The 24559-nt window shown below is 42.7% G+C and overlaps 1 protein-coding gene across 1 annotated transcript in view; it reads left to right on the top strand.

Annotated features, from left to right (window-relative positions):
- Positions 1-24559, top strand: part of ITGB3 (integrin subunit beta 3) — a 75351-nt gene that overhangs the window by 20691 nt on the left and 30101 nt on the right. The window contains exons 2-7 of the mRNA XM_043999530.1: positions 1710-1795; positions 14697-14892; positions 19811-20063; positions 21469-21631; positions 22268-22429; positions 24329-24424. Of these exons, the coding sequence (XP_043855465.1) occupies positions 1710-1795; positions 14697-14892; positions 19811-20063; positions 21469-21631; positions 22268-22429; positions 24329-24424 (956 nt within the window). The remainder of the gene's footprint in view (positions 1-1709; positions 1796-14696; positions 14893-19810; positions 20064-21468; positions 21632-22267; positions 22430-24328; positions 24425-24559) is intronic.

A 24559-nucleotide genomic window follows, 5' to 3' on the forward strand; every position in this document is an offset into this window, starting at 1 on the left:
ATTTGGCTGTCCCACTCCTTTCTCCTGCCATCAGTGTTTATCTGCTTTATGGAGAGCATTCCTGGGGCACCTAACCTTGGAACAGTATTGAGCCAAATCCTAGAATTTATTCCTTATTCCTTTGCCCTTAGGGAAAGGAAAAGGGAGGATGCTTGAGAGGGTTCCAGGAGGTCCTACTTCTTCCCAGCACAGCTTGGCCTCCTGCTATCCTCAGCCATAGGCTTTAGGGCCTGTTGGCAAGAGCAGGTTTTAGGCAGTGGTGTAACTAGGCAGGTGCAAAGAGTACAGCTGTATTGGGTGTGTCACCAACAGGAATGTAGAGGAGGTTAACAGTAAAAATAATAATTCTGACTTTTGATTTTTCATTTAAAAAGTGCTTTGTGACATGATATTATTTGATTCCCATAACAGTCCTGTATGGTAGGGAGGACAGGTTTGTTTGTTTGCCTATTTATTTATTCACTCACTTATTTACTCCATTCATTCATTCATCTATTTGTTTATTCATTCATTCATTTATATATTTATCCATTTACCTATTTGTTTATTCATTCATTCAATATTTATTCATTCATTCATTTATATATTTATCCATTTACCTATTTGTTTATTCATTCATTCATTATTTATTCATTCATTCATTCATTTGTTCATTTATTTATTTATTTTTGTTTCTGATTTTGTCTCCTTTGGGAATTCTGATCTGGAGGCCCCCTCCACCAACTGCTTGTCCGCAACTTAGAGCCAGCCTGGAATGGAGACATTAAGTCTCTTTTTTGGTCACAAAGCCAGTGAGGCAGGTCTTGAACTCAGATCCTCTTGACTTTAAAGGCAACCTTCTCTATACACTGTGCTCTGCTGACCCTTTGAGGTAGGTATTATCCCCATTTTTATGATAGAAGCTGAGACCCAATGAGGTAACAGGGTCTTGATCAAGATCATATAACTAGTAAATGATATATTAAGCCAAGACTTCCACCTAGGTATTCTGACTCCAAATCAGTTCACCTCTCTAGGCCTCAGTTTCTTCATTTGTAAAATGAGGGGGTTAGGCCAAATGGGCTTATAGGATTTAGCTCTAAGTCCTATGATCCTTGAAGGAGGCTTATTTCCTCTCTTTTTGTATTTCTGTTCCTTCATCACCCCACCCCCCCAACTCTTCTGCTTATTATAGGGCTTTGTTGTATGCAGTGTGTTGTTTTGTCATTTTTCAGTGTGTTCAGTCATGTCTGACTCTTTGTGGCCCGATTTGGGGTTTCCTTGGCAAAGATACTTTAGTATTTTGCCATTTCCTTCTCTAGCTCATTTTACAGATGAGGAAAGAAATGGAGACAAACAGGATTAAGTGACTTGTCCAGGGTCACACAGCGAGTGTCTGAGGCTGGTTTTGAACTCAGGAAGAGGAGTCTTCCTGACTCCAGACCTGGCACTCTATCCACTGAGTTACCTAACTGCCATTGTATACAGTGCTTAATAAACGACCGACTGACTGAAAGTCTAATCATGTTTATTTAATTAATTTTGGGTTAGGTGGGGAAGTACTTATGTAGAGGAAGACAGGGCAAAGGGTGTGCATGTGTGCATGCCTGTGTGCGTGTAGGGAAGGAGAGAATGGCCTACATGTCTGGGAAATCAAACAGAATGATGCAGGTCCTAATTATGTGTGTGGCCCCAACTAGTCTCTAATGCCTTTTTATCTTTTTTTCCAGGGGCCAATGTCTGTACCACCCGGGGGGTGAGTTCCTGCCAACAGTGCCTTGCTGTGAGCCCTTCTTGTGCCTGGTGTTCAGCTGAGGTAAGGAATACCCCACCACATCACTGTTCTACAGCAGATTAGGGAGAATCCTGCTCATTGCTGATCTGGAAGAAAATGGAGACTCTAATTAAGAAACCGACCTCAGTCCAACACAGCTACCTTTGGGGCAGAACCATAAACAGAACCTAGTAGTCAGATTCTAGACTCCCTACTTCTCCCCACCTGGATACTCTGGCATTGACTGCAAATGGGAAGTGGTCTCTTCCTCTCTTTGGTGACTTTTTTGGGGGAGTGGAAATCTGGAGAAAAATTAAGGAATGGCATGAGATCCCATAAGGAGGAGAAAGAGATAAGAGTCACATTTTGGAGGTGGATCTGTCTATAGAAATCTCAAGAATGAACAATGTAAACACAAGAAGAAATTTTCCACCAGTGTAGGGAAGATGTTTAGTACAAGAGAAACTCTGGGTCACAGCCTCCGACTATGATGTCTATGTCTGGGCATGGATCTGTAGTGTTCAGGGGCCCAGAATATGAATATGTTTGAGGGTTTGAATGTTTCTTTATGGCTAGGGCACAAAGACTTGTGGCAGCAAGAAGAGACTAACAATTCCCGATCACCCAGCAATACACAAGGTCTATGATGTAGAGTTGATAGGATTCTGACATATTTTCTTTGATGGTGAAATGCATCTAGCAGAAAACAAACTGGGTTTGGCATCAGAAGACCCAGGATCAAATCCTGATTCCAACACTTAGTACAATGCCTATCACATAGTAGGTGCTTAATGAATGCTTATTGATTGAAAAGTTTACTGATTGAATTTGGTACTCACTCTTTTGTGACCTTGGGTAAATCTTTTCCTGTCATCATCCTCATCTCGAAAACAAGGGCCAGGACTAACTGATCCTCCTCCGTCCAGCTTGTAATCTTTTGAACCTACCCCCAGAAGTACCCTGAGTTTTCTGCCTTCTCTCCAAGAACTGGAACTGTGCCTGTTCTAGTTACATCCTCAGGACAAGCCTTTCTAACCACTCAAACCAGACTTTTCACCCCCTTTTCTCTTCTTCACCCCTAAGCTACTTCCTGATGCCCAAGCGGTGACTGATCTCTTCTGAGAGTTTCCAAAAAAGGAAATCTTATTAGGTCTGACCAGGGAAACAGCAGAAGGGAGGTTGTATTTATCCCTGAGTGAGAAGACAGCTGGGTCAGTAGTACTTGGCTTTGCCTGTTGGATTGGCCTCAGTGTTTCTTTGCTCGAGTCCGGCTCTGAGATATAGTTCATCTGGGCCACATTGTCTTAGATGTTTCAACAAAACTCCCTGCTGGGAGCAGAGCTGTTCTCCCCATCCCTGCCCTGCCCTGCCCTGCCCAGCCCACTACTCCCCACCATTCCCTTCTGTTCCCCTGCATCTCTTTTCCATTTCCCATTTCAATCTCCCTCCTCCTCTCTGGCCTTCAACCTTTCTTGGGGTGTCTTGAGAATTTTACACTCTGTTTTGCAAGTGCCTCCCACGATGGGAAGGGAAGGAAGAGATAGGGAAGGGGAAGAGGAGGAGATTTCAACCTGGACAGTAATTTGAGAGGGCATGAGGTTCCTGTGGTACAAGCAACAATAATAGAAACCTAAGGTCACTCCTTCACAGCTGAAAGGTACAGGCAAAGTCTTGTTTCCTTCCCCCAAATTAGGAGAAAATAGAAACAGTTAAGTACCCAAAGGAGAGAGATATAGTGGAATTGGTCTCAAAGCCAGGAAGTTCTGAGACTGAGACCCACTCTGACAATATACTGGCTCTGTGACACTGGACAAATTCCTTAACCTCTCTGTGCTCTATGTAGTTTTCTAAAATAATAAGGTGCAGAGAAAGCAGGACCTTCATTAGTAGGGGGATATGGTCCTTAGGTATAGAAACTATTTTTCAGAGATACAAAGGTAGGACACCAGGGAGAGCCTGTTGAATTTTGTACTTGTGCCTAAGGAGTGTTGAGTATTCCGTGAGTGAAGGATGAGAAGATGAGTATGTTTGTGTGGAGGAGATAATCAGGAGGCCAGCCAAGAAATTCCCTTGAAAAGTGGAAATGGGAGAACTAGGAATTCTGTGGTTTAGCAAAAAACTCTATGATCATCGCTGAACAAGGAGAGGAGATGGATAAAGGGATAGAAGGAAATGGGGGAAAGAGAGGGGAAGGACAGATGGAGCTGGGTTTAGAGGGGGATAAAATGTATCAATGGGGAATATTGGTGGAGGATGGGGGTAAGCAGGGAGGAATACATTGTCTAGAGAGACAGGAAGTAGAAATCCAAAATTGTGTCCTGGTAATTTCCTAAGTAGGAGGGCATTCCTTAAGCATGGGCAAGAGTTCCACAGAAAACGTAGGTATGGATGGGTTGTGATTTGAAAAATCAAAGGTACTTTATTTTTTTTTAATTAGTTTATTTTTCATTTATGGAATAAAACAAGCATTTCTATAACATGGTATAATTTTTAAAAAGATTGCACATGAAATTGCAAGTCTGTAATGTACGACCTGCTATTCCTTTTAAATATATAATAAAGTTATCATGTAACTTTTTTTTCCTTTTTTTCTTCCCTCCCCACTCCCTAGAGATGAGTACCATTAGACACAAATAGACACACACACACACACACATATATATATGTAAAATTATTCTATACACACTTTTATTTATCAGGTTTTTTTCTGGATATAGATAGCATCTTTCTTCATGTGTCCTTTAGAGTTAATCTGGGTATTTATAATAGTCAAAATGACTTCATATGTCATACATGCCTATGTCCAGTCTAGAAGGCTTGTTCAATTTTAAGCATGGGGTTTTTCCACCCATTTATCTCATTGAGTGACCCCCTCCCCTTCCCTTAGGCACAAATTGCTTTTGATTGAGGAAAGTGTATAAACCGGAGGATAAGGGGTGAGTGGTCCTTAGTGTTTGTGCGTTGCTGGTGGAATGTTTGAATGTACACCAGATGATCTTTCAGCCTGCTCCTTTCCTTCCAATGCCATCCTATGGACTGGGTGAAGCCTAGAAAAAGGAACCTAAAATTGCCACATGCCTAGGAGGGGAGCACATGCTAGATTGCCTTTGGGAAATTGAAAAGTTTATTTAATGACTCCATGGAAACAAAGACCCATCTTTTTTTTTTTTTTTAAAGCGACAAACATTTATTTTATTTTTTCCAGTTACATGTAAGGGTAGTTTTCAGCATTCATTTTCATAGGATTTAGAGCTCCAGAGTTTCCTCCCTCCCTCCTTTTCCTCCCCCCTCCATAAGACAGCAATCAGGTTATATATGTACAATCCACAAGTGTTCTTTTTATCAGTTCTTTCTATGGGGGTGAATAGTAAGCTTCGTCATTAGTCCCTTGGGATTGTCTTGGATCATTGCACTGCTGAGAGTTGTTAAGTCATTCACAATTGCTCATTGAACAATACTGCTGTCACTATGCACAATGTCTTCCCGGCTCTGCTCACTTCACTATACATCAGTTCATGAGTCTTTCCAGGTTTTTCTGGGATCATCCTGTTTGTCATTTCCTATAGCACAAGACCATTCCACCACAAAAAGACCCATATTTTTAATACCGCCATTCTACTGGTATTGCTGTATGGCAGTAAGACATACAATAGCATCCAAAGAGGGGAAAGACCACACAGATGATAATATTTATAGGGACAACTAGGTGGCACAGTAGATAAAGCATTAGCCCTGGATTCAGGAGGACCTGAGTTCAAATTTGGCCTCAGACACTTGACATTTAGTAGCTGTGTGACCCTGGGCAAGTCACTTAACCCTCATTGCCCCACCAAAAAAAAATAGTCTCCAAAGAAAAGTAAGGAAGGGGTGCATGGTGGGCAGGAGCAGGCCATAGCATACAACCAAAGGAAACTTCAAAGAAAAGGAATAAAATATGCATGTTGGGAAAAGAAACAGGCTAGTCACAAGGCAATGATAAGGGATGATTCTGACTGTTTCCTATTCCAAAGAAAGCTATTGGCTGGGAGTCAGAAGACCTTATTGCAAGCTCAAGTTCTGCCACTTGGTTATTATATGAACTTAAATCAATCATTTGGGACAGCTAGGTATTTAGTGTATAGAGAGCTGAGCCTGGAGTCAAGAAGACCTGAGTTCAAATCCAACCTTAGACATGTACTGGCTGTGTGACCTAGCAAGTCACTTAATCCTGTTTGCCTCATTTTCCTCATCTGTAAAATGGGCTGGAGAAGGAAATTGGAAACCATTCTTTGCCACAAAAACCTCAAATAGGTTCACAAAGAGTCAGACATAACTGAGAAACAACTGAACAACAACAAAACTGGAGATAATGTTAGCTTTCCTCACTGGGTTGTCATGAGGATTTTGGGGTAACATATTGTTTTCTCTAATAGAATGTGAGTTCTTTTGAGTATAAAGGCTGCATTTTGCCTGACTTTGTATCCCTGTTACTTAGCAGAATGCTGGGCACATAGTAAATAAGCATTTAATAACCACTTGTTGACTGACTGAGTGACTACTGAAGTCGCTCGCTGCTTATCCTGTTTGGTCTAGGGGCTGATTGGCTGTTAATGGGAGCTGAGTTGAGGAACAGTCCGGTGTATTCCTGACTCCTGACGTCAGTGAACATGAAAAGAGCCACTCAGGAGTGGGAAAGAGTTTTTATTTTTCTATGTTTAGATCTCTGAAAAAATTTATAACAAACCACAAGGACTGGGAGCATGAGCCAAACACGGCTTCACTTCCTTGAAAGGCTATCACTTTTGGAAAGAGGGACTGCCCAATTCCTGGACAACTGGATCCTACCCTGTCCCCTCTAGCTTTCCAGCTCACAGGTTTATTGTGACTTGGTTGTTCCTCAGGGATTGCCCCAGTTTCTCCCTTCTCTTCCTCTAGTAGGCAGCTCTTGAGGGTCCTTCCCTTCTCTCCCCTGGTTGGCCTATTATTTTTGCCTTTTTTGGGATAAAGTTCTCCCTCTGGGGCTTTGTGGGCAGCTGGAGTCTGTGATAAGGTGAACATTTTCTTTAATAGAAACAGGGCTGGAAAGAGGTGGGGTGAACAGGGGAAATTAGCAAGCAGTTAGTCAGCAGGCATTTATTAAGTGCTTACTGTCTGGTAGGCACTGTGCTAAAGTTCTGAAGATACAAAGAAAGCGGAAAAAAAAACCCCAAACCAATCCTTACCCTGAAGGAGGTCACATTCTAATGGGGATGACTACATGTAAACACTTATATACATATAAGATAAATGAGAAGTAATATCAAAAGGGCTAAAAAAAAAAAAAGGGCAAGCAGTGAGGAGAACTGGGAAATGCCTCCTGAAGAAGGGAAGATTTGAGCTGAGTCTTAAAGAAATACAGGGAATTCAAGTAGGCAGAGGTGATGAGGGAGAACATTCCAGCCGTGAAAAGCAGGGTCATTGAAGGAAGAATGTGCACCCAGAGCTGAAATACCCTGTGAAGTTTTTCCTCATGAATGGGCCAGGGGTCAGAGGGAATGGAATTTAGCACAGGTTTTTCTTGCCTCATATATTAGACATTTTTGCTAATAGTCAGTGCTATTTGGATTTTTTAAAAACTCAATTATATTTTCAGTTCCAAATTCTTTCTCTCCTACCTCCCCCAAACCCCTCCCATTAAAAAAAAGCAAGAAAAAGACAAAACCCATTACAAAATGTATAGTTAAAAGGAAACAAATTCCTTCATTAGCTGCATGGGAAAGGTATTTGAATTGGGGCTATTTTTGTTGTTGTTCTCATACCTCAGTACTAACCATGATGCCCAGTTCTGTAGAGCTGATAGGGAGAGAGAAATGGAAATGGATTCTAGCTTCTGGGAATGCCTTTCATTTCCTATACAAGCTCAGTTCATTCATTCATTTAACTAAAAGTTTTAAAAAGAGATTATATCTATTGCATTTAAAGTCTTCCAGGACAGCTAGGTGGCACAGTGGATAGAGCACCGGCCCTGGATTCAGGAGGACCTGAGTTCAAATCCGGTCTCAGACACTTAACACTTATTGGCTGTGTGACCCCGGGCAAGTCACTTAACCCCAATTGCCTCAACAACAACAACAAAAATAAAATAAAATAGTCTTCCAAAGAACTTTCCTCACAGCATTCCTATGAAGCAGGTAGTTCAAATATGATCATCCCCATTTTGTATATGAGAAAGCTGAGGTTAAAAGATGCTAAGGGGGGGCAGCTAGATGGCGTAGTGGATAAAGCACTGGCCTTGGATTCAGGAGGACCTGAGTTCAAATCCAGCCTCAGACACTTGACACTTAACTAGCTGTGTGACCCTGGGCAAGTCACTTAACCCTCATTGCCCTGCAAAACAAAAAAAACAAAACAAACAAACAAAAAAAAGATGCTAAGTGACTTGCTACTGTGCTGGAAATGTTAGCTATAGTGATAAAAGAAGAGAAGGAAATTGAAAGAATGAGCATCAGCAAAGAATGATCTCTTAGTTGCCCAATCCAATGGCCAATCCTCATTCTTCTTGACCTCTCTGCAGCCTTTGACATAGTTGATCACTCTCTTGCTTCCTGGATACTCTCTTCTCTCTAGGTTTTTGGGACACTAGGCTTTCCTGGTTCTCCTCCTACCTCTCTGACTGCTCTTTCTCTGTCTCCTTTGCTGGAAGCTCATCCAGATCATGCCCTCCAACCAGAGGTGCCCCTCAGGGTTCTTTCCTGGGCCCTCTTCTGTTCTCCCTCTGTACTACTTTACTTGATGATCTCATCATCTCCCATGGATCTAATTATCATCTCTCTATTCTCAAATCTACCTATCATCCCCCAGTCACTCCTCTGACTTCCAGTTTTGCATCCCCATATGCCTTTCTGACACTTCGAAAGTAGTAGACATCTTTCATTCAATATGTTCAAAGCAGAACTCATCATTTCCCTAAGACCCTCCCTCCCCACCCCACCTTTACTGTTAACATCATCATCCCAGTCCCTCAGGCTCTCAATCTGGGAGTCATCCCGGATGCTTCACTATCTCTCACTTTCCATATCTAGTCTGTTGCTGAAGCCTTTTGAAACATCTCTCAAATGCATCCCCTTCTTTCCTCTGACAATGCCACCAGCCCAGTGAAGACTTTCATCATCTCACATCTGGATTACTGCCATAGGCTGCAGGTTGGTCTGCCAGCCTCAAGTCTCTCCTTATTCTAGTACATTCAATGCAGCCATCAAAATGATTTTCCTAAAGCACAGGCCCAATCATGTCACCCCTTACTCAGTAAACTCTAGTGGCTCCCTATTGTCTCCAGAATCAAATACAAATCCTTTGTTTGGCATTCAAAGTTCTTCATAATCCAACTCACTCCTACCATCACAGTCTTCTTCTTTTTTTTTTTTTTGGTGAGGCAACTGGGGTTAAGTGACTTGCCCAGGGTCACACAGCTAGTAAGTGTCAAGTGTCTGAGGTCAGATATGAACTCAGGTCCTCCTGAATCCAGGGCCAGTGCTCTATCTACTGTGCCACCTAGCTGCCCCCCCATCAGAGTCTTCTTATACCTTACTCCCCAAGACATACTCTTTGATCCAATGACACTGGCCTCCTGGCTGTTCCCCCAAAACAAAATACTACATCTCTCAATTCCAGGCATTTTTCTGGCTGCCCCTCATGCCTAGAATGCAAATGGTGGGGATGTATGTGTGTCAGGGACCATGAGCCATACCGTAAGGGCACAGGAAAGATTGCTATATTAGTGATTTGGAGCATTTTTCATTTTGTTGTGAATACTTTACAGTTATGAAGAGGTAAAATGATCTATTTGTAGATGATAAAATGATTTAGCGCACCCCCAGAGAATCACCAGAAAGGTTAAGCAATTTGCCTGTGGTAACACAGCCAGTAAATAGCATTTTTACAATTATATTATCCTTCTCCATTCTTGGAGCACTTACCATGTGCAAGACGTGCAAAGTCCACACGGTAGGTACAGAAAGCTGAATAAGACAATCTTTACTCTCAATGACTCAGAAGTCTAGAGATACTGACTTAGGTCAGAAGTACAATAATCAAAAATTTTGATTCTTCTACATTTTGGCTTTCAAGGTTCCATGGAGACAAAGCATACTCCCAGTGTTCTGCCATTGTTAACTAGAAGGATGGGCAAGAGAATGTGAATGGGGGTTCATTGGGATCCTACCCTTCATGGTGTAGGAATGAAACTGATTCTGGATTATGAGCACCTGAGGTGGAATCCTAGTAAATCTTGAATGATCTTGGGCAAGTCATTGAACCTGTCCACACTATAGTTTCCTCATCTGACAAATGTGGGTGAGTTGAACTGTATTAAGGGTTCTTAACCTGGGTATCCATGGACTTGGATTTTTAAAATATTTTGATAACTATTTCAATATAGGAATCTGTCCTATGCTCCTACAGTATGGCTGATGGTCCCTGACACCACCCCCCCAAACACCCTAACCCTTGGGGAAAGGCAGCCAAAGGAGAGGAGTAACATAGCAATTGAACCCTGGGGGGTTGGCCAGAGGGGTATGAGGTAGATCTCTGTGTAAAGAAAGCCCCCTGACTTATGTTTGTGCCCTGGGCCAAAGCCCTAGTTGTTCTGCTCTACTTATTTATAACTTTGGTCTTTTCGTCAAATATAATTAGTTTCCTTTGTAATTTTATGGCTTTTTTTTTCAATTACAAATATTATCGAGAGAAGGAATAGACTTCACTAGACTGCCAGAAGGTTAAGATGGACTAGACAGTCTTCAAGGCCTATGCCAACCTTGAACACTATGATCCTATGAATAACTATCAATGACTAATGAATGAATGGCCTTTGGTGAATCACCAGATATTTGTGGGTCTCAGTTCCCTTATCTGTAAAATGAGCAGGAGGAAGCTAGGTAGGTGATCTTTAAGGTTGTTTCTTGTTCTAACAATTTATGAATTTGTGTTGGGAGGCGACCTTTGCCCACTCCTCCCTAACAGATATCTTATAGCCTTGACCTTGCCTCTTGTTCTGGGCTGGCTTTCCTCAATGTAGCTTCTCCCAGTCATGTCTCTTCTTCACCTTCCTACTCTTTTCTTTCTTTCTTTCTTTTTTTTTTTGTGTAAATGTCTTTATTTTAAAAAAATACAAGAAAGAGTATATAGGGGTGGGGGTATCCACACAGTGCATAAGGAGTATTTAAAGAATAGGCACCCTCATTTGAACCATCCTGAAAATGCCCAGAGGGAATGAGAATACCCAGGAGCAAGGAACAAAGGGCATTGGTCTGGGAAGGAAGGCCCCCAACCCCACCTGTAACATCTGCCAAAATGAAATATACACCTATACTTAGCACCCACCCCCTCAGCTCATGGTTCAGGCTGGGAACATGCAAATGGCTTCTGCCTATGTGCAGAGCTCTGAACCTCGAATTGTGAGTCCCCTCCCCCAGCCCCCAACACACACACCATCTTAGACAAATTAATGCCTCTCTCTTGAGGTTCTTCTGCTCTCCCCGATTTCCCTTCCTCAAAGTCTAACGAGATCCTCTACTTTTGGGTCTCTCTCTTTTCTAGGGCACATTCATCTACATGTACCCTCCCCCTTACACACACATCTCAGTTGACACACATCTGCAGTGACTCACACCTGGACATACAAACACACACACACACACACACACACACACGCATTTGGGATTTCTTTACATTTGTACTGTCTCATACATTTACCATATCTCCATTTAGAATCCCTTTCATTTAAACCTCTCCCATATCAGGATTGAATGAATGAATGAATGAGGAACTTTCCCAAAACTAAAGTGCCCTTGTGTATCTGTAACTACCCTCACACCTATGTATCTCTCACATATCTTTCCTTTTTCACACATCTGCTGAGCTTCTAGCCATTGCCTTCCCTCTCCTTTTCCCTCTGGAGAACCTTCCAAGAACTCAAAAGTGATTTATTATTTCTGGCAAATATCCTGGCAAATATTCAGGTCTGGCAATTTCAGGGCAGGGCTTAGGTCCAACATCCATTGTAAACCCATACTGACCAGGATTCCCAAGGATTCATTGACTCCCTAGGGTGGGGAGAGAGCTTTGAGGGGGCTTTTTTTAGCATTATAACTAAACATAGCCCTCAGGAAAGGGTCTCACCTTCCTACTCTTTTGCACTGTCCTTTCTGCTACAGAGGAGCTAATGAGATTGATATCCTATGGAGGTAAAGATAATTAATAATGAATAGTGTTGTTGTTGTTTTTTTTTTTTATTTTAGTGAGGCAATTGGGGTTAAGTGACTTGCCCAGGGTCACACAGCTAGTAAGTGTTAAGTGTCTGAGGCCGGATTCGAACTCAGGTACTCCTGACTACAGGGCCGGTGCTCTATCCACTGTGCCACCTAGCTGCCCCATGAATAGTGTTTTAAGGATGCAAGGTGTTATACAGGCACTATCTCATTTGATGTTCACTACAACCCTGTGAGGTAGGTGGTGGTAGTGTTCAGTTGTTTCACACTCTTCAAACCCCATTTGGGTTTTTCTCGGCAAAGATACTGGAGTGGTTTGCTATTTCCTTCTCTAGCTCATTTAAACATGAGGAAACTGAGGCAAACAGGGTTAAATGACTTGCCCAGGGTCACACAGCTACTAAGTGTCTAAGGCCCGAATTGAACTCAGGAAGATTCATCTTCCTGAGTCCAAGCCTAGCGCTCTGTCCATTGCTCCACCTAGCTGCCCAGCTGCAGTTATCCCTTATTTACCACTAACAAACCTAGGCTCAGAAAGGTTATGTGCCTTGCTCAGAGTCAAACAGCCAATATGTGTCAAGGGCAAGACTCAAACCCAGGTCTTCTTGAATCCAAGGCCAGTTCTGTCCACTATTCCATTCTGCCTCTTATCCTCAGATAGAAGTCTATCTAGTCTGGAAAGAATAGAGGAGGGAGGGGCAGCTAGGTGGCACAGTGGATAAAGGATTTGAACTCAGGAGGACCTGAGTTCAAATCCAACCTCAGACACTTGACACTTACTAGCTGTGTGACCCTGGGCAAGTCACTTAACCTCCATTGCCCCCCCCCACACACACACAAAAAAGAATGGAGGAGGGGAGTTTGTACAGGAAAATAGGTCATAGAAGGGGTTTTCCAGGTTTTCAGTCAGTTACCCTCATGCTGACATTTGATCTACTTGAAGATGATCTCATGCAGATACAGGCTCACATTCAAGGAATGTGAGAGCTGGAAGGGATCTTAGAGATTTATTTCCTCATTTTACAGGGGGATTGACTGGCCTAACATCACACATCTAGTTGGTGCTAGAGCCTTTATTAGAATGGGGATCTTTTGCAGAGCTATAGCTAAAAGTTCTTGTTTCTATAACAAATTCAAAGGGGAAAACGACAGAGAGAGGACGGCTGTCCCTAGGGGAATGTATCAGGAGAAGAGGCAGCCATGTTCCAGAGGACCGGCATTATGCTCCTTTAGTGTGGTTGTTGGTTTCTAATCTCTAACCTCTAACCTCCCCCCACTTCCAGCCCCTAGGAGAAGGTGACCAAAGGATAGGGGTGGCATAGCAACTGAATCTTGGGATATGCCAGAAGGAAATGAGGTATAGTAGCTCACTATGTGAAGAAAGTCCCCTTACCTATGCTCCAAAGCTCTAGTTGTCTTGCCCTAGTTATAGCTTTGGTCTTTTGATTTCCATTGCAGCATGCTTTTTAGTAAGCCATGGTACCTGCACACACCTCTCCACCCCCTCTCCCCATCCCCCAACACATCCCACATGTTTACACATGTACCATTGAAGGGATTCCTTTAAGATTTAATGGGTGTGTGTCAGGGTGCCTAAAAGTGGGATAATTGTACTGTTTGTCTCTTTTTTAGAGGGAAGAAGGGAGCATTAGGGATCTCAGCCCCTTGGGTACTCAGATTATCCAGTTTCTGAGAGGGTACTCTACCCTGCAAACACACTTCCCAAAAGCACTGAATTTGAGTCTAAGAGTCTCAGCTCTGCTTCTATACACGTTTATGATCTTGGATAAATCACTGAATCTTTTTGCTTCTATTTCTCATCTGTAAGATAATAAGATCGGACGATATTAGAGGATCTTAGCCTTTTTTTTTTTTTTTGGTGAGGCAATTGGGGTTAAGTGACTTGCCCAGGGACACACAGCTAGTAAGTGTTAAATGTCTGAGGCTGGAATTGAACTCAGGTCCTCCTGAATCCAGGGCTGGTGCTCTATCCACTGCGCCACCTAGCTGCCCCAGATCTTAGCCTTTTTTTTGTATCATGGGTCTCTTTGGCAGTTGATGGATCCTTTCTCAGAATAATGTTTTAAAGTGCTTAAACATATATCCATAGGATCACAAGGGAAACAAAGTATATTGAAACAGTGATCAAAATATGATTTTTTTGAAAGTTCATGGAGTCGGGGATAGCTAGGTGGCACAGTAGATAAAGCACTGGCCCTGGATTCAGAAGGACCTGAGTTCAAATCTGGACTCAGACACTTGACACTTACTAGCTGTGTGACCTTGGGCAAGTCACTTAACTCTCATTTCCCCACCCAGCAAACAAACAAATAAACAAATGAATGAATGAATGAATATAGAAATAAATAAATAAATATGAATGAATAAATAAATAGATAAATAAATAAATGAAAAAGAAAGTTCATGGAGTCAAGGTTAAGAACTCCTCAGACTAGAAGATGCTTGAGGTCTCTTTTAGATAGAAATCTATTATCCTCAAATCCCATCCATGCACAGGCACCTCCTGTAGACTTTTTGGTTGCCTCAGTTTATCTGCTCTTTCACCGAGCTTTTTCCTCTATCCCAGTATCCTAGTGAGTCTTAGAGGACACTCAAAGCTCTTGGGTAATAATGATGGTTGCTGAAGAGCCATGAAGAAAGAAGGGCGTGAACATAGACTCTAGCCCAAGATTTGAGTTCTGGGGTCTCCTGTCTTCTAGGACCTGGCTCCAGGCTCTCCCCGCTGTGACCTGAAAGAGAACCTGCTGAAGGAGGGATGTGCACTTGAATCCATCGAATACCCAGTCAGTCAAATCACTGTCCTGGAAGCTAGACCTCTCAGTAATACTGGCTCTGGAGATAGTTCCAAGATTACCCAAGTCAGCCCCCAGAAGATTGAGCTTCGGCTGAGGCCAGGTAAGACATGCGAGGGACCCTTGTCCTCACCCCATTCAGGTAAACCCTGGGCAGCTAGGCACAGCACAGGCGGCTATGCATACTAGAAGCCAAAGAGTTCAGGACTTAGATTGGGTATGTGGGTTACAGGAATGTAGGTGACAGAAATTAGATGGATGGGTAGGGAGTGGTGGATGGTGGTGGGGAAGGAAAGAATTATGGAGGACTAGAGATTTAGGAATGGAAGGATAAGGAAAGAGAAAATGAGGGGCGGGGAGTGCAGCTAGATGGTGCAGTGGATAAAGCACTGGCCCTGGATTCAGGAGGACCTGAGTTCAAATCCAGCTTCAGACACTTGATACTTACTAGCTGTGTGACCCTGGGCAAGTCACTTAAGTCTCATTGTTCTGCGTGCGCACACACACACACACACACACACACCAAAAAAAAGAACAAAGAAAAAATAGAAAATGAGGAAATGGGACAAGAGATAGGGATATATCAGGATAGAGGGACAGGGGGTCAAGACAAAGGTTAAAACTGCCCATTTGGGGACACCAAGTTTCACTTTCTAGTCAAACAGATAATGTACCAAAGAACTATGTGCCAGACAATGAAGAATGTCCAAAGAAATAGAGGTAGAGGTAAAACAGGGATCCTGTTCTCAATCAGCTTTTAATCTAGTCTTGTTTGACTCAGGTTCTGGGTTCTGGCTGGTAATGGACAAGACAAAGAGGAGAGATGAGAGTCTCTGGCGTTTGGAAAGTGGGGAAAAAGAAGGAAAGAATGTAGAATGACTGGAGAAGAGAACAGAGGATGCTTAGGGATAAGCAAGAGGACAAAGCATATATAAAAGACTTGGTGACATCATACTTTATCAGGCATCTAATTGAAATGCTACATTGTACAGAATTATATTACCAGCCCTGCCAAAGTACAAAGAAAGAAAAGAAAGGGTCCCTGTCCCCAGGGAAGTTAGTTTCACCGAGGAAACAATGTACCCGTAACCAAAATCTTGAAGAAGCAGCCTGGTCTAGGGGAAAGAATAATGGCCTTAATTTCAGATAAATCTAGGTTTGAGCTCTTCCTCTACCTCTAACAGTGTAACTCTGGACAAGTTATGGCCTCCTTCTTCCAGCTGGCTGGTCACTTGTGTCCAACTCTTCATGACCCCATTTTGTTTTGTTTTGTTTTGTTTTGTTTTTGTTTTTGCAAAGACACTGGAGTGTGGGGCAGCTAGGTGGTGCAGTGGATAGAGCACCAGCCCTGGAGTCAGGAGTATCTGAGTTCAAATGTGGCCTCAGACATTTGACACTTACTAGCTGTGTGACCCTGGGCAAGTCACTTAACCCCAATTGCCTTACCCCCCCCCCAAAAAAAAGACACTGGAGTGGTTTTAGCCATTTCCTTCTCCAGCTGATTTTGTAGATGAGGAAACTGAGGTAAACAGGATTAAGTGACTTGCTCAGAGTTACACAGCTAGTAAGTGTCTTGAGGTCATATTTGAACTAATGTCTTCCTGATTTCAGGCCTGGCACTCTATCCACTGTGCCACTTAGCTGCTCTGACAGGAGAAACCTGGGTTCAAATCTTGTCACTTTGTAGTTTTTTGACCCCGGGGAAGCCAATCTTTCAGGATCTCAGTTACCTCCTCTGTGAAATGGGAATGTATGGCTTGCATTATCTATCTCACAAGATTATTAGGGGGAAAATTGCTTTATAAACTAAAAAACAAGGTAAAGGGAATATTGTCAAATGTGAATTGGAAAGTACATCAGAAGTCTGCTAGCCTGAGCCATACCCAATTCAGGAGTTCTCTCTCTAAAGTCCCTGACAGATGGTCATCATAAAATGTGGTGGATTATAACTGAGGAAATGATCCAAGCTCTATGATTTATTAGCAAAACAGGCTTAATAAATGGTTCCATGGATTTCCCAGTTGGTCCAAAGACCTTGAATACAGAATGAGACTGATTTTTATGTATAAAACAATTAGTCAAATAAGACCAATTAATTAAAAGAAAACAATTAGCCCGAATACAAAATTAGTTAATTTGACTTCTAATTGAAGGAAAGATTAGGGGCTTTCCAAGTTGGGAGGGGGATAGTGAATAGGTACATTTCCCTGACCTCAGAAAAAGAGTTGTCCTACTCCCCACCATAAAGAAGGAATTGGTTTACCACTCCATTGTCTTTGCCAAGAACATCCCAAATGGGGTCATGAAGAGCCAGTCATTACTGAAACAACTTAACAATTGCAACAATAACTTTTCCCCAAGAGTCTATGTTCAATCAAAGGAAAAAAAGGAAACCAGAACTAATTGACCAATATGGGACCAGTTTTCAGATAAGACACATGGATTTCTGGAGATGTATCACTGGGAGAAAATGCCTTGCATAGATCTCCTGCATGGGCTTCTGGTCAGCATAACCTAGGGCCTTAGTTAAGGGTCTCCAGACAGCAGGTTGAGGTGGTCCAGCTTCCCCACTAGATAGGGCTAGGTTTGAACAATGCAATAAAGTTCTCTCCCAAATCCCACAATGTAATAAAGTTTTCTCACAAGATAGAAGTTGGATAGAAAAGGAATTGAACTAGTTACAGAATTCAGTCAGAAGATGGAGTCAGGGCGGTCCATTCAGTTCCCACATAGGACAATCCTTACCATTGGCAGATAGCCCTCATGATTAGAAAGTTCTTCCTTATGATGAGCCAAAAACAAATAATTAACTAAAGATCAATGAGAAAACAATGTGCAAATGAGTCCAGCATAACCTGTCTGTGAATACCGAGAGTTAGCACAGTATGGGATGATCTGAAGGAGGGTGGGGCTAATCTGGGAAGACTTCCTGGAGGAGGCCAATTTTGAACAGGCTTTTGAAGGAATCAATTCAAGTTAATTTTTAAAAATATTTATTAAGGAACTGCAGTGTCTAAGATACTGTACTGGAGATACAAAGGCAAAACCAAAACAGTCTGCCCTCAAGGAGCTTACATGTTTGGTGAGTAATATATCTGGACAATGAGTTGAGTCTGAAATTAAATAATAGAAAAAGGACTTGGTCTGGACTATATTTGGGAAGCTGCACAGTGCCTTTTTCTCCATTGATGCAGTCACTGCCCTAGTTCAGTCTTATATCACCTCTACATTGTCCTATTTCTTCAGCCTCCTAATTGAGCTCTCTGTCTCACTTTCTCTACTCCATGTCTCTTCTCTACACAACTGCCACTTTTTCCTAACAAGTAGGTCTGATCATGACATTGCCCCCTACTCAATAAACTCCCATGGCTCCCTATTACCTCCAGGATCAATGGTGAACTCCTTTGTTGGACATTTAAAGCTCTTCACAATTCCCTCCAGCCTTTCCAGTCTTTTTACACATTGTCTCCCTGAAGCCTGCAACTCCCCAAGCTGCCTTTATTATTCTCATTCAGGTCTCTCCATCTCCTATCTCTGGGCTTTTGTTCCCCCAGGTCTGGAATACAATCTCTCTCACCTCACCTCACCTCACCTCACCTCACCTCACCTCACCTCTCCTCACCTCTCCTCACTTCACCTCACCTCTCCTCACCTCACCTCTCCTCACTTCACCTCACCTCTCCTCACCTCACCTCTCCTCACCTCACCTCACCTCTCTTCACTTTACCTCACCTCTCCCTCCTCACCTCACCTCACCTCACCTCTCTTCACTTCACCTCACCTCTCCCTCCTCACCCCACCTCACCTCACCTCTCCCTCCTCACCTCACCTCACCTCACCTCTCCTTGTCTCACCTCTTGGAATTCCTGCTTTCCTTCAGGACTCAGCTCAAGTACCACTTTCTGCAAGAAGTCTTTCCTAGTCCTCCCAGCTACTATTGCCTTGTCTCCTAGGGTTACCTTGTATTTTTTTTTTTGTGCATACTTATGTATGGAACCCTTTTTTAGAGCGTGTACCCAGGGAATTTTAGTTTTTAAGAAGAACTTTTATTGAGGAAGGCCATTATTTTTATTCATCAAACTCAAGAAACTGAAATGTATTTAAATTTGAAAAATCAACAATGAAACTTCATAAGACGCAAAATACCCTTTTTTTTTGAGGCATTAGGATACACGCACACATACACACATTTGTAAACTGAGCTGGAGAAAGAAACAGTAAACCACTTCAGTATATTTGCCAAGAAAACCACAAATGGGGTCACGAAGAGTCAGACATGACTGAAAAATGACTCAACAACAACAACCTATATGTGTGTGGGGGGGGGCGATGTTTTTATCCGTCCTCAAATTGTCGTTGTTCAGCCATGTGAAGTAGATGCTCTGTTTTACAGATTAGGAAACTGAGGCTAAGAGAAGTTAAAAGACCTGCCCAGAGTTGTATAGGTTGTAAGGGTCCTGAGACAGGAGTTGAATTCAGGTCTTCCTGTATCCATGTCTAACCCTGTACATAGTATGTTTCTTAGCTTTAATGATTCCCAAATGCCCATCACTATAAAAACCCATTTCTGTTATATCAATTATCTATCTCTTGGAATTCTCTGTGGCTCATGGAACACCATAATCTCAGAACTGAAAGACAACCCTAGTGTATTCTTCCACATTATACTGTGAGGTCTTTGAGAGCCTGGACTGTTTTTTGCCTTTGTATCCTCAGTGCTCAGCCAAATGCCTGGTATATAGTAGGTGCATAATTGTTGTCATTTGTTGTCCTGAGGTGCTTAATAATTGCTAGTTGACTGACTGACTGACTGACATAGATAAGCAAAATGAAGATCATGTGAGAGGAAGAGAATGTTAGTAATGGGGGCTGGGGAATGGGATGGCAGTCAGGGAAAGCTTTGGGAAGAGATGGCCCCTAAGCTGAAAGGGAAAGCCAATGGGAGATCAGAGCCATTCATCTTCCAGTTGCTATATATGCCTTGGAGTCTGTACTGAAACTTCTGCCTCCCTCCCTTCCAGATGATTCTCAGACCTTCTTGGTACAAGTGCGGCAGGTGGAAGATTACCCAGTGGACATCTATTATTTGATGGATCTGTCCAACTCTATGCGAGATGACCTGCAGAAAATTCAGTCTCTGGGGACTAAGCTGGCCTCTGAGATGCGCAAGCTTACCAGTAACCTACGTATAGGCTTTGGGGCCTTTGTGGACAAGCCCATGTCCCCATACATGTATATCTCTCCACCGGAGGCCCTCAAAAACCCTTGCTTTGAGTAAGTCTCTGCCACTGGGACTCTGGACAGACCACCGGATGGGATTGACTCCTGGGTCCTATGTTCAGTATTGTGGCTGCTTTGCTGCTTGGTCATAGGCAGATGTCTTTTACTCTGTCTCAGCTTCCCTGTGTGAGAAATCAGTCTCATCTAGTCAATTTAGGATGCTACATAAACCAATTATTGTCTCGGGTGCTTTTATCTGTCCTCAAATGCAAGGAGCCAAGATGGTATGGAACAATCAAAGGAGTAATGATGCTGCTGCTGATAATAATAGTAGCCACTAGCTAGAAGGATCCTTCTTTATTATCTAGTCTAACTTCCTCATTTTTTGGGGGAGGGCTGGGCAATGAGGGTTAAGTGACTTGCCCAAGGTCACACAGCTAGTAAGTGTCAAGTATCTGAGGCTGAATTTGAACTCAGGTCCTCCTGAATCCAGGGCTGGCGCTTTATCCACTTTTCCACCTAGCTGCCCCCTAACCTCCTCATTTTACAGGTGAGGAAACTGAGGAAGACAGACATAACATGACTTATCCAGGATCACACAGCTAGCATTTGAGGTGGGATTTGAATTCAGATCTTCCTGACTCCAGGTCCAGTACTTTATCCATAGTGCCAATTAACTACCTGGCAGAGCTGGAAGGATCCTTCTTTATTATCTAGTCTAACCTCCTCATTTTACAGATGAGGAAACTGAGGCACAGAAAGTTAAGCAACCTGACCTCGTTTCAGCATAAACAAATGTCCATCAACAATCAGCAATAATGACGATGACAACAACAACAATAATACATAGCAGACTCTTTAGGAAGTGCTTTATGTGTATTCGATCTGCGTCATTAAGTGTATTATCTCATTTAATCTGCAGTCAGTAAACCATGCCTGTTGTCGATGCTTTAATTCTCAACCGTAGTATAATATTTAACCGATGGCTGCTGTCCACTTTATAGACCGGTAGCACAACTAAATAATGCTTGTTGATTCGGACAATGGAAATGTAGGCTTGTATTTACTCATGTTTTTGTGACTTGATACATGCCTTCTATGGGCCTAGCCTCCCTTGTATAGATAGGAGCCATCAGTTAAATGAGCAAACTATTAAGAACAGAAGTGTTGACCAAGGCATAATGTATTCATTTACTGTTGTTTACTGTCTGTTAGTCAGTTGGCAGATGTTTTCTTTAAGGTTGTAGTTAGCACCATGGTCTGAGCACAGGTTTAATTCAATTTTGAATAATTTAGTTAAATATGAGGGTTTTGAGGACAGATTGACTTACCCAGGTATTTGTGGCCATATATCGACCTAGCCTTAGCATGCTGACATGTCATCCCCTTACCCCATTTGCCTTGTTCAGCCTTTCTTAGGAGGGCTGGTTTACCTGAAGGGTCCCCTGTCCTTCCCTAGAATGAAGACAAGCTGCTTACCCATGTTTGGCTACAAGCATGTGTTGACTTTGACGGATCAGGTAACGCGCTTCAACGAGGAAGTGCAAAAGCAGAATGTATCAAGGAACCGGGACGCCCCAGAAGGTGGATTTGATGCCATAATCCAAGCTACGGTCTGTGATGTGAGTGTGGGGGATGGGGGCCAAGGGCTGAGCAGGTGGCATTGCATATTGGGGAGGAAAGGTCTCTGGTGGAACACAGATCTCAAGATGGTTGATGTGGCCCAAGCTGTTATTGTTATTCAATCTACTATCCTGAACCCCTCTGAGTACCTCATGGGGTATTCCCCATCCTCTCAGGACCTGAACAATCTCAGTTGCTTTGGGAAAGGAATTTTCCAAATTCCACTGAACATAACCCAACATTATTGTTGGAACTGGCTTACTCCCAGAATAGGTGATGAGATTATTCTCCCCCCATCAAATTCTATAGGAAGAGACCTTTGAGGACTTGAGCATAACACCCATGCTTGGTAGGTATTTACTGAGCATCACAGACCAGCACAGATAGGTGCATCGTTTGGTTATTGGGACCTCTTAGCTCTTGGATAATTTTCCTGGGAGGGGAGAAGAAACATTGGAAGAAGGTGCTGGTGTGGGATAGGCTGGTGGGAAATAGAGAAAAAGGTTATTCTCTGGGTGGAGTTTTCCAGCCTTTCTTCATCTCTCTCTCTCTTTTCCTCCATCCAGGCCTGAGTCCTTGGACTCTGTTCTCTTCTTATAACATGGCTGAGACTTCGTTGGCTTTTTTTTTAATAGGAAAAGATTGGCTGGAGGAATGATGCATCCCATCTGCTGGTGTTCACCACTGATGCCAAGACCCACATCGCTCTGGACGGGAGGCTATCAGGAATCGTTCAGCCCAATGATGGGGAATGCCACATTGGCAGTGACAATCACTACTCTGCCTCCACCACTATGGTGAGTTCCCCCAAGACCCACTACCTTTCCACTGCCTGAATTTGGCACCTGGGACATACTAAAAGTCAAATAAAATACCGGAGTTAAGAGGCAATCCTTTCTTCTTTGCATCAGCTACTACCTAATTAGAACAATATGCCTAGCTGGGATAATACAACCGAGAAACTGGAGAGGATTTATTGGAGCAGGACCGAGATCAACAACGGGTGGAGAACAGGTCCTTTGGGTAAAAATTAAATAGATTGTTTAGCTTGGAGAAGGGAAGGTTCATGAGTGATTAATTGTCTTCAAGTCTATAAAGGTTTTAAAAATTAATTTCTTTCTCTCTTCTCTCCCTCTCTCTCTCTCTCTCCCTACCTTCCTTCCTTCCTTCCTTCCTTCCTTCCTTCCTTCCTTCCTTCCTTCCTTCCTTCCTTCCTTCCTTCCTTCCTTCCTTCCTTCCTTTTTTTCTTTCCTGTCCTCATTGTATTCCCTAGGTAGTACAGAGGATAGAGTGCTAAACTTGAAGTTGGAAAGATCTGAGTTTGAATCTTGCCTTAGACCCTTACTAGCTGTGTGGCCTGACCCTGTAACCTCTTCTAGCCTTAGTTTTCTCATCTATAAATAGGGGCTAATAATAATACCTAACCAGAAAGATAACGCATGTAAGATGCTTTGCAAACAATGTGCTATATAAATTGTTAGCTATTATTCATTCATTTATTTATTTTCAAAAAGTTTTATCAGTATCTGTGTTTCTACCCCTGTCATTTCGTGATATGTTACCATACCCCAATACCCAAAGCTCATAGGCTTTCCCTTTAAACCAAGAAAAACAGTTAAGGAAAATCAACTGACACCACCATGTCTGATAATGGTTACAACATTGCACACCCATAGTCCCTCACATCTCCAGTGAAAGGAGGGTAGTACATTTTCTTATCTCTAAAGAGGTTTTTATTTTAGAGGCAAAATAGAACCATCTTTTCCCATGTTCATTCAAATAAGATGAAAGGTACAGTGGAGTTTTCAGTTGGACATGAGTTTGTGACTTTTAGGGTGACAGTAGATGACTAAGTGAAGGTCTAGAGTCTCTGTTCTAAAGATTTTGAAGAAGAGATTAGGCAAGCACCACTTCTACTTGGCTTAATCATCTACTTCCTCAAAGATGGAAGGTGGGATCAGCTTCAGCACCAGCACTGACTATCACCAACACTTAATTCCCACTGTGTATAGGGTAATCCAATCAATTGATCAACAAGTATTGAGCAGGAAAGGAGTCGGGCTTAAGCTGAAGAGAGGTATGGGGAGGCTTCCAGGTGTGCGTGTGTGTGTGTGTGTGTGTGTGTGTGTGTGTGTATGTGAGTTAATATGAGCTGAGGCAAAATGATGGGAATAGGTAGATTAGGGTCAGATAGTGAAGAACCTTGAAAGCCAGGCTAAGAAGTCAGACATCGTGGTGGAGTAGATAATGGTGGACTTGGAGCCAGGAAGACCTAGATTCAAATTCCACCTATGATCCTTTTTACCTGTATGATCCTGGATAAGTCACTTAAACTTTCAGAGCCTCAGTTTCCTCAACTGTAAAGGGAAGGGGTTGGACTAGATGGCTTCTCTAAAGTCCCTTTCAGTTCTAAATCTGTGCTTCTATGAACTCATGAGAGAGATAACAGATAACAGAGGAAGGAGGTGCTCCCTTTTCCCATCATTCACCTGGCCCCTTTATGGCATCTGTTCTAGAATAATTCTTCTTTTACCTTGCCCTAGTCAAAGAATAAAATAGTTTTAGGACAATGGGATGAAAGCAACTCAGCCATCACCTGGGCGACAGGAATCTAAAAAGAGAGGATCCTCTTAACCTTCAGGGGACCTCTCCACTAACCCACAAATCCTCTTTTTCTTTCTTTCTTTTAAAAATAGGACTATCCTTCTCTGGCGCTGATGACTGAGAAGCTATCCCAGAAGAACATCAACTTAATCTTTGCAGTGACTCGAAATGTGGTCAGCCTCTATCAGGTGACACCCATTATCTTGTTTGATTCTCACAACAACCCTGTGAAAGAGGTAGAGGAAGGATAGGCAGGAAGGCCATTCCAGGGACAAAATGGTGCAGGGTTGCTGAACTGTGCAGGATTCTAGGGTTTGGCAGTC

This window comes from Dromiciops gliroides, chromosome 4, assembly GCF_019393635.1.
Source record: "Dromiciops gliroides isolate mDroGli1 chromosome 4, mDroGli1.pri, whole genome shotgun sequence".
NCBI lineage: Eukaryota > Metazoa > Chordata > Mammalia > Microbiotheria > Microbiotheriidae > Dromiciops > Dromiciops gliroides.